The sequence below is a fragment of the Salvia hispanica genome, chromosome 6 (assembly GCF_029641045.1).
Source record: "Salvia hispanica isolate PSC_SH4W2 chromosome 6, Shi_PSC_v1, whole genome shotgun sequence".
Taxonomy (NCBI): domain Eukaryota; kingdom Viridiplantae; phylum Streptophyta; class Magnoliopsida; order Lamiales; family Lamiaceae; genus Salvia; species Salvia hispanica.
In genome coordinates, this window is record NC_142697.1 from 21,157,984 (window position 1) to 21,170,861 (window position 12,878).

The window sequence follows — 12,878 nt, forward strand, 5'->3', positions numbered from 1 at the left end:
CGATTCGCATTAATAGTGGTATTAGGTATTTTCATTACGTGTTCTACCACCGAGAAAATAATAGTATAGTATTAACTGCTAAGCTACCATATTTATTTTCGTAATGGCGAATCCTTGGTTCACGATCCACGAATACACCCTCCCTAGTATAAACTAAATCTTGTTCAAAATCATAATTTTAAGTTATATGAATAAAATCCCTTTTGACATAGGATAAAAAGTGGAAAATATTTGATGGTTTGTCTTTCCGCTGATTTCGGTTTAATTGAGACTTAACCACTGCCGCCGCAAGTGATGGTAATGATGCTATCGTGTTTCACTCAAATTATGGAATGCGGCTACTCTATAAATGTGCATTAAAATTTATTAATTAAATTTATAAATTCGATCTTATCTTAAAAGCCCAATGCGATAGTTAAGTTTTTTAAATGAAATTATTAGAGAATTATTCAGCATCACACCATTATGGTGTTCATCGGATCATACATCCATTATTACTTTTAATTGTATTTCTTTACAAAATTAATATAGTATGTTTAATATTATGAGATTGATTACTTTCAATATAGCAGCAAAACGGATAATTAAGAGCTACGGCCCGAATGTAGGAAAAATGAACAAAAAATGGAAAAAACTTATGAAATTCTATCAACACTAAAATATTTCTACATACTATTATGATAGTTTCTGATCTTAAATATATTTTGATCCATATTTAACTCTTTCATCTAAAATTGACGATCAACAATTGGTGAGTTATGGAGTATCATTTAATTAAAAAAGCTAGGGATACACTAAAGTTTAAGAAAAACACAAGTATTGAAAAATTAATCATTTATTCCCTTCCTCTGTCTTTTTTACTTTTAAGTCCAACTAAAAAAAACAAAACAAATTTACCAAAAAAAAAGAAAAAAAAAGAATGCATATTGAAGAGAAGTAGTACTAAAAAGAGAGGAGTTTTGTACAGCAGAATCCGGGTTGTCAACTCTGCGCAAAACGCGGATTCGTTTCTGCCTCATTCTATTACACGCATGTTTATAACAACCCAACTTCTTCACACACACACAATTCATTCCTTTCCTTTGTCCTCACCCTGTCTGTCGTCTGAGGTATGATCTTCATCACAATTCTCCTTTTTCGATACAAATATCTGTGCATAAAGATCATTAAGGATTTAGTATGGGGTTTTGAAATGGGTTTATCTTGCTAAAATTTATGCTGTTTTGACTGACTGCCAATTCTCTTGCATTTGATTTTTGTTTAACAACAGTATTGATGCTAATGGATTTCGAGTTGCTTTGAGACGCTCTGGTTCCACCTTAAATTTAGCACCACTTTTTAATTTCTTATGTGATTAATAGTTTTGGTTGAATTTAATTCTGCATTCACTTCTGTTATACCCTTATAAAACCATAGGCTCAATTATTGTTGGTTCCCACATTCGGTTTCACAACATTTACCTTATCCAATTAATTAATCTATGAACACAACATATGTTTATTGCAGGCTCAAACTTCACCCCCTTTTTTTTGAAGTGGCAAGGTTTTGGTGCTGAAATGGCATCAAAACCATTTGAAACAAGCAGATCAGATCTATCAGCTGTATCTGATGTGCTGGACCCGAACAACAACAAGCCTCCATTGCCTCCACAAACTCGTGTCACGTTTGCACGAAGGACTTCCTCCGGGAGGTATGTGAGCTACTCGAGGGATGATCTCGACAGCGAGCTTGGCAGCAGTGACTTCCTCAACTACACGGTGCAGATGCCTCCGACCCCGGATAACCAGCCTGTTGCACAGAAGGTGGAGGAGCAGTACGTTTCCAACTCGCTCTTCACGGGCGGGTTCAACAGCATAACGAGGGCGCATTTGATGGATAAAGTCATTGACTCGGACGTTAACCATCCACAGATGGCCGGTGTCAAGGGATCATCTTGTGCAATCAACGGCTGTGATGGGAAGGCCATGTGTGATGAGAAGGGGGATGACATTCTCCCGTGCGAGTGTGATTTCAAGATATGCCGGGACTGCTACATAGACGTGCTCAAGACAGGGGAGGGGACGTGCCCCGGGTGCAAGGACCAGTACAAGACTACGGATCTGGATGAAGCGATGGAGAACTGGAGGTCTCTGCCTCAGCTGCCTGGGCCGGGTGGGAGGTCGAAGAAGATGGAGAGGAGGCTGTCGTTGGTGAAGTCAACAAAGTCGTCGCTGCTGATGAAGAGCCAGACTGGGGAGTTTGATCACAACAGGTGGCTGTTTGAGACCAAGGGTACGTATGGTTATGGCAATGCTATATGGCCTGATGGGAGTGGCTTTGATAATGGTAAAGAAGGCGACACGTACGAGCCTCCTGAGCTGATGAACAAACCGTGGAGGCCGCTTACACGAAAGCTGAAGATTCCCGCAGCTGTCATAAGCCCTTATCGGTACATCTCTCTCTCTTTTTCTTAGTGTATAAATTCTTATAACAATTGCTTATGAGGATATGAAAGACTCTGCTTGTTCTGTCCTTGCAGGCTTCTGGTGGCTGTCCGAATGGTTGTTCTCGCGCTTTTCTTGACATGGAGAATCGGGCATCCCAACACCGATGCAGTGTGGCTGTGGGGGATGTCTATAGTTTGTGAGATATGGTTTGCATTTTCTTGGATTCTTGACCAACTACCAAAGCTATGCCCTATAAACCGTGCTACTGATCTCAATGTATTGAAGGAGAAATTCGAGACACGTGATCCAAGCAATCCCACGGGGAAGTCTGACCTCCCAGGCATCGATATTTTTGTCTCGACAGCAGATCCAGAGAAGGAGCCACCTCTTGTCACCGCCAACACCATTTTGTCCATATTAGCAGCTGATTATCCTGTGGAAAAGCTTGCTTGTTATGTCTCTGACGACGGAGGGGCGCTTCTGACGTTTGAGGCCATGGCGGAAGCAGCGAGTTTTGCAAATATATGGGTTCCCTTCTGTCGCAAGCACAACATTGAGCCGCGGAATCCTGAGTCTTACTTCAATCTGAAGAAGGACCCGTACAAGAACAAGATCCTCAAGGACTTTGTCAAAGACCGGAGACGAGTGAAGCGCGAGTACGACGAGTTTAAGGTCCGAATCAACGGCCTGCCAGACTCCATCCGTCGTCGCTCTGATGCCTATCATGCTAGGGAAGAACTTCAGGTTATGAAGGAGCAGAGGATGAAGAAGGAAGACGAGCCCCTCGAGGTTGTCAAGATCAAGAAAGCTACATGGATGGCAGATGGAACACATTGGCCTGGCACTTGGTTGAATCCTACCCCCGAGCACACCAAGGGCGATCATGCTGGGATAATACAGGTATATATCCATGCTTATATAAGTGAAACGAGTGAGTTGTGATTGTGAAATTGTTAAACTGTTTTTCTTGGTGATGATAGGTGATGTTGAAACCTCCAAGTGATGAGCTACTTTGTGGGGATGGTGAGGAGTACAGGTTGAATGACCTGACTAACGTTGACATTCGCCTTCCCATGCTCGTCTACGTCTCACGTGAGAAGCGGCCTGGATACGACCACAACAAGAAGGCGGGTGCTATGAATGCTCTGGTTCGAGCTTCAGCAATCATGTCTAATGGTGCGTTCATTCTCAACCTCGACTGTGATCACTACATCTATAACTCCCAAGCCATGAGGGAAGGTATGTGTTTCATGATGGATAGAGGCGGCGACAGAATCTGCTACGTCCAATTCCCACAAAGATTCGAGGGCATTGATCCATCTGATCGTTACGCCAACAGAAACACCGTGTTTTTTGATGGAAACATGCGAGCGCTAGACGGGTTACAAGGTCCGGTCTATGTTGGAACGGGGTGCCTCTTCAGGCGGACTGCCCTTTATGGCTTTGATCCGCCCCGTACTAAGGAGCACAGCCCGAGCTTCTTCAGCTCGTGCTGTGGCCGACGCAGGAAGCACTCCTCTGTGGCTCATACACCGGAGGAGAACAAGTCGTTGAGAATGGGGGATTACTCTGACGATGAAGAGATGAACCTCTCCCTTGATCCAAAGATGTTTGGAAACTCAAATGTACTCATCGACTCCATCCCGGTGGCTGAGTACCAAGGCCGCCCGTTAGCTGACCATCCATCCGTGAAGAATGGGCGCCCTCCTGGCGCCCTAACCATCCCCCGTGACCTCCTCGATGCCTCAACTGTAGCAGAGGCAATAAGTGTGATCTCGTGCTGGTACGAGGACAAGACAGAATGGGGTCAGCGAGTGGGCTGGATCTACGGCTCTGTCACGGAAGACGTTGTGACAGGGTACCGGATGCACAATAGGGGATGGAAGTCAGTTTACTGTGTAACGAAACGCGACGCCTTCCGTGGGACTGCCCCCATCAACCTGACGGACCGGCTCCACCAGGTCCTCCGCTGGGCCACGGGATCAGTTGAGATCTTCTTCTCCCGGAACAACGCCTTGCTAGCAACATCGAAAATGAAGGCATTGCAGAGGATTGCATACCTCAATGTAGGAATCTACCCTTTCACATCCATCTTCCTGATCGTCTACTGCTTCCTCCCGGCGCTCTCCCTCTTCTCGGGCCAGTTCATCGTTCAGACGCTGAACGTGACCTTCCTGATCTACCTCCTCATCATCACGGTCACGCTGTGCGCGCTGGCCGTGCTGGAGGTAAAGTGGTCGGGGATCGAGCTCGAAGAGTGGTGGAGAAACGAGCAGTTCTGGCTTATCGGAGGGACTAGTGCACACTTGGCTGCAGTGTTCCAAGGGCTGCTGAAGATCTTCGCAGGAGTCGAGATATCGTTCACTCTAACGTCGAAATCAGGAGGAGATGATGAGGAAGACGAGTTCGCTGACCTGTACGTGGTGAAGTGGACGTCGCTGATGATCCCGCCAATTGTGATCATAATGGTGAACCTGATTGCCATAGCAGTGGGGATAAGCAGAACTATATACAGCGTGATACCGCAGTGGAGCAGGCTGTTGGGGGGAGTTTTCTTCAGCTTTTGGGTGCTGGCGCATCTCTACCCATTTGCTAAAGGGCTGATGGGGAGACGGGGGAGAACGCCCACGATCGTATACGTGTGGTCCGGGCTCATTGCTATCACCATATCTCTGCTTTGGGTGGCCATAAACCCCCCTGCAGGGACTAACCAGATTGGTGGCTCTTTCCAGTTTCCATAGCCATTTATAAACTACACTACACTGCACAGAGAAAGAAGCACACATGGTTCCATTCTTTTATTTGTTATTGTTTGCTTTGATTTAGATGTATGCATCAACTCTTCATGAAATGAACAAGTTGTTGATGGATTTAAGAATCAGTTTTTTGGTGATCTATGATATATTCCTCATCTTCTTTTTTTTTTAATAATTTTAATTTTGTTTCTTATTTTTTCATTGCATCTTAATTAATCTGGTGAGCCTAAAACGAAACAAATGTTCAACTATTCGACATCTCATAAACACCTAGAATCACGCCTCATGCGAGATGAATGAAGCTGTTACATCATGTTCTTGATGCCCAATGACAGAAGCCTCTTCGCCACCGCCATGATCCCCGGTCAGTAACGCCGTTTCTTCCTCAGCAACGTTATATATAGGAAATTCTGTTAGGTGTCACGGCGTTGACTGAGTCGCTGAGCCTGCATTGGGACATGCTCATCATATTAATCAAATGATTAATCACTTAATTACTATACGGGATAAGAGATTATTGTATTAACTATTAAGCATGTAGTACCATATACTTCCTCCGTCCCCCATTAAGATTCACTCTTTTCCATTTCGATCCGTCCCCAATTAAGAATCACATTTCATTTTTACCATAAATAGTAAGTAGGTCCCACATTCTACTAACTCAATTCACTCACATTTTATTATAAAACCAATATAAAAAAATGGATCCCACATCCCACTAATTTTTTCAACCAACTTTTCTTTACATTTCTTAAAACCAGTGCCCGGTCAAAGAGTGACTCCTAATAGGGGACGAAGGGAGTATATTACTAGCATTCATTGTTCCTAGTTGTTAGCGCAATCGGTGAATTGATGAATTTCATGTTGTATGTCTATATTCATGAAGAGTTGTCTGGATATTCATAGATGCTGATATTGATATGGGTTGAGACGTTAAGTATTCCTGAATGTCAGTACAATCATTTATGCCAATATAAAGTGCAAGCCAATATAAAGCGCAAACGATAAAGATGAATGGAAAATCAATATAGAAAATAGTATGAAATATTGTATACATATATGATTTATGCGACATGATTATTTGATAACTAGTTGCTAATCTCAAATTAAGACTTCTTCATAACCGTCCATTCTTCTAATCCAAGGGCTTGATTTAGCCTAGATTTGAAATATTTTATTCCTTTTATTAGTTTAAATAATATTAAAAGGGTATTTTAGTCCATTTGCATGCCAATACTCTAATTCCCGCTCAGATTTCTTTTCCTAAAATCTCTCTTCACCCTAAAATTTCTCTTCTCTTCTTCGTATCATCACATTAGTCTTCAAATCTCGGAGATTTCTTTCCAAATTCATATTTTCTGAATCAAGCGATTATAAATTGGAGGAATCGATTCTCGCTGTTCAATATCTGCCGATCTCATCAAATTCAGTCTTCACGTATCGCGATTTTCTTCCTTTTGAAGCTATTTTGCTTGTCAATTTCTACCGATCTCATCAACCTATCACGATTGTCTCCTTTTCGAAGCTATTTTGCTTGTCTTTGTTCAATAATGGCAGGTATGTGTTAATAATTATGCTTTTATGTTTTAATTTTGAATCATTCGATATGCATCTTCTCAATTTTTGTATTTGAAGTTTCTATTTTTATTCGAGCTGTTGTTTCATATATTCGTTAGTAATTTTTTGATTCTGATGTTCATGTTCCGATACATGTTTATGTTTTTAGTAGTTTTTTCATTGATTAGTACTAGTTTTAGTGTTTTTTTATCTCAGTTTATTTGATTATTATTCTGTCAGTTTTATTCATATGTTGTTTCCTCTGTTTTTTATTCTTATTCTCTGTTTCTTAGTTTTAATTTGTACTCCCTCCGTCCACCATTAGGAGTCCCGGTCATTTTTGCGCACTCATTTTGTAAAAATGAAAATAAATAGTTAAAGGTGGAGAAATGGTAAAGTAAGAGAGAGAATAATGTTGACAAGAGTCTTATCTAAGTTATTCTCTCTCTTACTTTACCATTTCCCCACATTAACTATTTATTATCATTTTTACAAAACGAGTGTGCAAAAGGGACCGAGACTCCTAGTGGCGGACGAAGGGAGTATGTTTTATGTTGTGTGTTGATATTTTCAAATGTAATTTATTGATGTTCTGTTCTTTATTATTGATTTCTGTAACCTGATGGAGACGTACAAGGGAAAAAAGTTCAAAGATTGGCAAACAGGACTCCAATTAGAGGATCGAAGACTCTAGAATCTTACGTGCCAAATATTGTAAACTCTAGTAACGTCTACATTCAATTGCAACTGCGAGTTGGTGAAGGAGAAAGCAAAACACCATCTGACTGAATGCAACAAATTTGCCAAGGTTGATGTGGAAGAACTTATTGCAAATTGGGAAAAACAATAGGAGCTTTGGAGGATTATAAGTGAACTTCTTTTGTGACTGTTTCCATTGAATATTTTTGTATGTAGAAATACTAATGGCATTACCTATATCATTTTGGACATGTTATGTGAGTGTTCCTTTTGTCAGTATTGAGAATTATCGTAACTCATCTACAAAATATTAAGAAGTACTACATGATTTGGTATTGTTTCAATGTTGTGTTGATATTATTTTGTTATTCACAGCTATACGAGAATGTGTATAGGCCAATTATCGAGAATTTCAAATAGTAATGTTGAGAAATTATATACGAATTATTGAGAACACCAAATAGTAATGTTGAGAAATTATATACTGTACGAATTATTGAGAGTTCCAAATAGTAATATTGAGAATGGTTGTCTTCTTTAGGTTCAATGTTTCTGTTTCCTCCTCGTCTTTTTCTTTCTCTGCCTTTATAATTTCTTTCTTCATCCTATGTTTTCCTACCTTCTCTTTCTGTTTTCCTACTTTTTTCTTCTACTTTTCTGGCTTCTCTCCACGTTTTGCCTTTTCCGTTTCTTCTGAAGAATCGCCATCAACTCCCTTGTTATCTTCTTGTTTCTGTTCTGCAGCTTTTGCATTTTTAACTCTTTCAGCAAAAGACCTTAAGTTCATTGTTGTCAAAGTTATCGCCATCTTCCTCTGGTCTTTTTCTTGTAGCTGTATTTTTGGTAAACATAAACCATGATAATTAATTTAGAAACAAACTTATGGTCTTTTTCTTGTAGCTGTATTTTTGGTAAACATAAACCATGATAATTAATTTAGAAACAAACTTATGTCAAGTACTACAATCATTCTAACAGGCTGTTGAATTCACAAATATCAACATATAGCATATATTTAGCTAAGACATCATCAACACATATCTAACCCAATAACAACACATAGCTTACCGAAAACAACACATAGCTAACAAACTATCAACACATAGCTAACTCAAAATCAACATAAACAAAAGCTTTCTAATATTAACAGAACTTCTAAATATTCCATTTACGTGTGTAAAATTCATCAGAATTTCAAGCTTTCAGAAAATAAGATTCATATTCTCATATCAAATCAGAAATCAATCTAACATCAACACAACTATAGAAGCTTTGTTGAAATCAGAAATCTCAAACTGCGATGCAAAAAAACCAGAAATCGGTAAATGAAATTGAAAAATACCTTTTGATTCTGCAAGAGCATTTTCGATTGAAATCATTGCAACTTTTTTGAAGTCGTTCACTGCAAAATAAATGTATTAGTTTCGTTTCTGTTGAAATTTTAGCAAGTTCAAAACAAATTGCGAAGTTTAAGTTTCATATTTACCGTCGTTTTTCTTCAAATTTGTGAATCTGCCCTAAGTCAAGCTTTTCTTTGGAGAAGAAGGGTAGTTTTCGAGCCGTTCTTCTGTGTTTGAGTGAGAGATATGTGTTTTGGAATAGTGAATCTAGTTTTGAACGACGACGAGATTGTGAGAGAAAATGGAGTGAGTGGTGTGGTTGTTGAAGGTGGAGTGAATGGTTTGAGAAATGAAATCAAAACCTGCGCGCTTAATTTTATGTAAATTGTCCATTTTACCCATTCGTTGAGATTGTTAATTCAGTCTATTGATATTTTTTTTATTCAATCTCAGCCTTTGATTTTTGGATCAAAGGGTCCATATTCTCAATTTGGGATTAAGATGATAAACTCAGTAGAAGACGACCCATTTATGATTTATATCTCAAAAGAGGAGTGATCAAGGTCTAACTAATTTTAAGTGTATAACTAGAGAATAAATCTCAGCTACACATCTTGTTACTCTAATTTAATCTTAAAGGTTAAACAAATTTTCAGATTTTTGTTAAAAATAATAGCCCAAGGGTATTTTTGGAAATTGAATGTCAACATCTCAAACTCAAGCAACGATTTCTCCCAAATTCAAAGTGCAATTTCTTCCAAAATTCAAGCGTAGATTCCTCCAGAATTCAAGCGCCGATTTCTTCCAATCTTCACCAAATTTGTTCGCAAAATTAACGTGAATTGTGTTGCGTGATTTCTAAACCAAATTCAGCTTCCTGTCCAAATCCGTTCACGTTGGATCGCGACGTCACTTCCTGGTCGAATCGCGGCGTCTGGAGTCGGGACTGACGGCGGGCATCATCCAATGGCTGAAGCAAGAAGGACAGGATGGCGTACCGGCGGCTGGCTCAAATGCCACAGCCAAGCTTCGCCTCTGATTCGCAATGAGGCAGGAGACCAACACCGTGCGCTGCCGCTCACCGACGACGGTGACGGTGTCGACTAGGCCTGCGTTGAGGTCGAGAGAGAAATAGTGATAGAGTGAGAGAGAGGGCAGTCGGGGGAAGAGGAGGGAGACGCCCGCATCACCACACGCCGGTGACGGCGGTGGTCCTCCGCGACCAGGCGAAAGAGAAAAGAGGCGTTGTTGTTGTGAGAGAGAGAGATAAAAGTTTGGGCGCAGTGTTCAGGGTTTAGGAATATACTTCACTAGATGAGAATATACTTCACTATATGAGAATATACTTCACTATATGAACAATATACTTTATTGAAATGAAAAAAGGTACATTATAAGGCATGCAAAATATACTTCACTATAATCATAATATACATTGCTATATAAAAAATATACTTCACTGAAATGAAAAAAGGGTACATTATAAGGGATGCAGAATATACTTCACTATAAACACAATATACATCACTATATGCTCAATATACTTCACTGAAATGAAAAAATTGTACACTGTAAATTATATTCTTCGCTGAAATATTAAACATCATATTTTTAGTTCACTTCTTACTTATTTTTAGTTCACTGTGAACATATTTTAGTCTACTAAACGTGAGTTTTATTTCATTGTCAGCTTATTTTTAATTCACTTTTTACTGGTTTTTAGTTCAATGCGTACATGTTATGTACGTGAGTTTTATTTTGTTGCAAACTTGTTTTTTGTTCACTTCTTACATATGTATAGTTCACTGCGTATTTTTTTTTGGTTCACTACTATAGTTGTTCACTTCATACCAAAACTTATCAGATTACAATTTTAAGTTGTGAACTATATTTTGTTAAATAATTAACAAGTATTCATACGTGAACTAAATAGATTGGACATAAAGTGAAGTATATTGTGCATATAGTGAAGTATATTGAGCATAAAGTGAAGTAAATCGAACATGCCTTATAGTTTATTATTTTTTTCACTACAATGAAGTATATTGTGCATATAGTGAACTATTATATGCTTATAGTGAAGTATAATAATTTTACAGTGAATTACAGTGAAGTAAATATGTTTTATAGTGATGCAAATATTCTCTACAGGAAGTATATAGTCTAACATAATATTGAATTTAATTGAAAATGATGAGCTTTATATTGAACTAAATGACATATATTATGAACTATATCAGTTTCATACAAATGGTCATGAACGCTTGAAGTTTACAATCATTTTTCCACATCTATCTCCATGTTGTTGCTACATTCTCGATAATGTTTTGATGTTGTCGTCAAGATATTCAATGACTCATGGTTTGTTTCCAACAACATTAATGCGCCGCAATTCTTTACTCTTAGCCTTTGGATATTTCCTTGCTGCTTCTTTTAGGCAATACATTTCCAATCTTGTTCCCGCTCACCATAGTATACTTCACTCTAAGGTCTATTCACTTCACTGAAATAAGAAAACACGAAACACTGTAAGACATACATCGTATACTTCACTCTAAGCATAAACTGAATCACTGCAAAGGTAGAACACTTCACTCTTAACATTTATTAGTTCACTTTAAGCTCTATACACTCTAATCATGAAATACTTCACTCTATGCACATTTTTACTTCACTGAAATTAAAAAATAGTGCACAATAAGCATGGATCACAAACACTTCACTCTAACCATGGAATACTTCACTCTATGCACGTTTTACTTCACTGAGATGAAAAAATAGTGCACTTTAAGCAAGGATCACAAACACTTCACTCTAACCATGAAATACTTCACCCTATACACGTTTTACTTCATTGAGATGAAAAAATAGTCCACTATAAGCAAAGATCATAAACACTTCACTCTAAGCATGAAATACTTCACTCTATGCACGTTTTACTTCACTGAGATGAAAAAATAGTTCACTATAAGCAAGGATCACAAACACTTCACTCTAACCATGGAATACTTCACTCTAAGCAAGTTTTACTTCACTGAAATGGAAAAACAAAGCACTATAAGCATGGATCACAAACACTTCACTCTAACACTAGAATACTTCACTCTAAGCAAGTTTTACTTCACTGAAATGGAAAAACAAAGCACTATAAGCATGGATCACAAACACTTCACTCTAACACTAGAATACTTCACTTTAATCATGTTTTACTTCACTGAAATGGAAAAACAAAGCACTATAAGCATGGATGACAAACACTTCACTCTAACACTAGAATACTTCACTTTAATCATGTTTTACCTCACTGAAATGGAAAAACAAAGCACTATAAGCATGGATGACAAACAATTTCACTCTAACACTAGAATACTTCACTCTAAGCAAGTTTTACTTCAATGAAATGGAAAAAAAAGCACTATAAGCATGGATGACAAACATTTCACTCTAACACTAGAATACTTCACTCTAAGCAAGTTTTACTTCACTGAAATGGAAAAACAAAGCACTATAAGCTTGGATCACAAACACTTCACTCTAACACTAGAATACTTCACTTTAATCATGTTTTACGTCACTGAAATGAAAAAAAAGCACTATAAGCATGGATGACAAACATTTCACTCTAACACTAGAATATTTCACTCTAAGCAAGTTTTACTTCACTGAAATGGAAAAACAAAACACTATAAGCATGGATCACAAACACTTCACTCTACACTAGAATACTTCACTTTAATCATGTTTTACTTCACTGAAATGGAAAAACAAAGCACTATAAGCATGAATGACAAACACTTCACTCTAACATTAGAATACTTCACTCTAAGCATGTTCCGATCAGAAACCCTAGATTCAATGATTCATCATCCGATATGCCGGTAAATAATTCAACTTAAGAATCAGAAGATGCGGTTCGATTGACGCAGATAGAAAAACCAGAGGGAAAAAAAGGAGAAATAGAATCAATGAAACAATAGTCGTTTAATTTAACGAAAAGCTTCGAAACTCAAAAACATCAGTGAATGCTTGTTAATCAGAGTTTTACTGTATTAAAGAAATGGATTGAAATCGGAATGAGAAATATAAATCAGTTGAAGAAA

General features: G+C 38.3%; 1 protein-coding gene across 1 annotated transcript; it reads left to right on the forward strand.

Annotated features, from left to right (window-relative positions):
* The first annotated feature begins 983 nt into the window (after positions 1–983).
* On the forward strand, positions 984–5,337 carry LOC125207521 (cellulose synthase-like protein D2). The gene is made up of 4 exons (XM_048106901.2): positions 984–1,109; positions 1,507–2,428; positions 2,519–3,326; positions 3,407–5,337. The coding sequence occupies exons 2-4, from the start codon at positions 1,557–1,559 to the stop codon at positions 5,165–5,167; spliced, it is 3,441 nt and encodes a 1,146-aa protein (XP_047962858.1). The 5' UTR covers positions 984–1,109; positions 1,507–1,556; the 3' UTR covers positions 5,168–5,337.
* Positions 5,338–12,878: the final 7,541 nt, after the last annotated feature.

Coding starts and splice junctions, on each gene's coding strand:
- LOC125207521 (XM_048106901.2), top strand. CDS start 1,557: ATGGCATCAAAACCATTTGAAACAAGCAGATCAGATCTATCAGCTGTA. Junction 2,429..2,518: donor GCTGTCATAAGCCCTTATCG/GTACATCTCTCT, acceptor CTGTCCTTGCAG/GCTTCTGGTGGCTGTCCGAA. Junction 3,327..3,406: donor ATCATGCTGGGATAATACAG/GTATATATCCAT, acceptor TGGTGATGATAG/GTGATGTTGAAACCTCCAAG.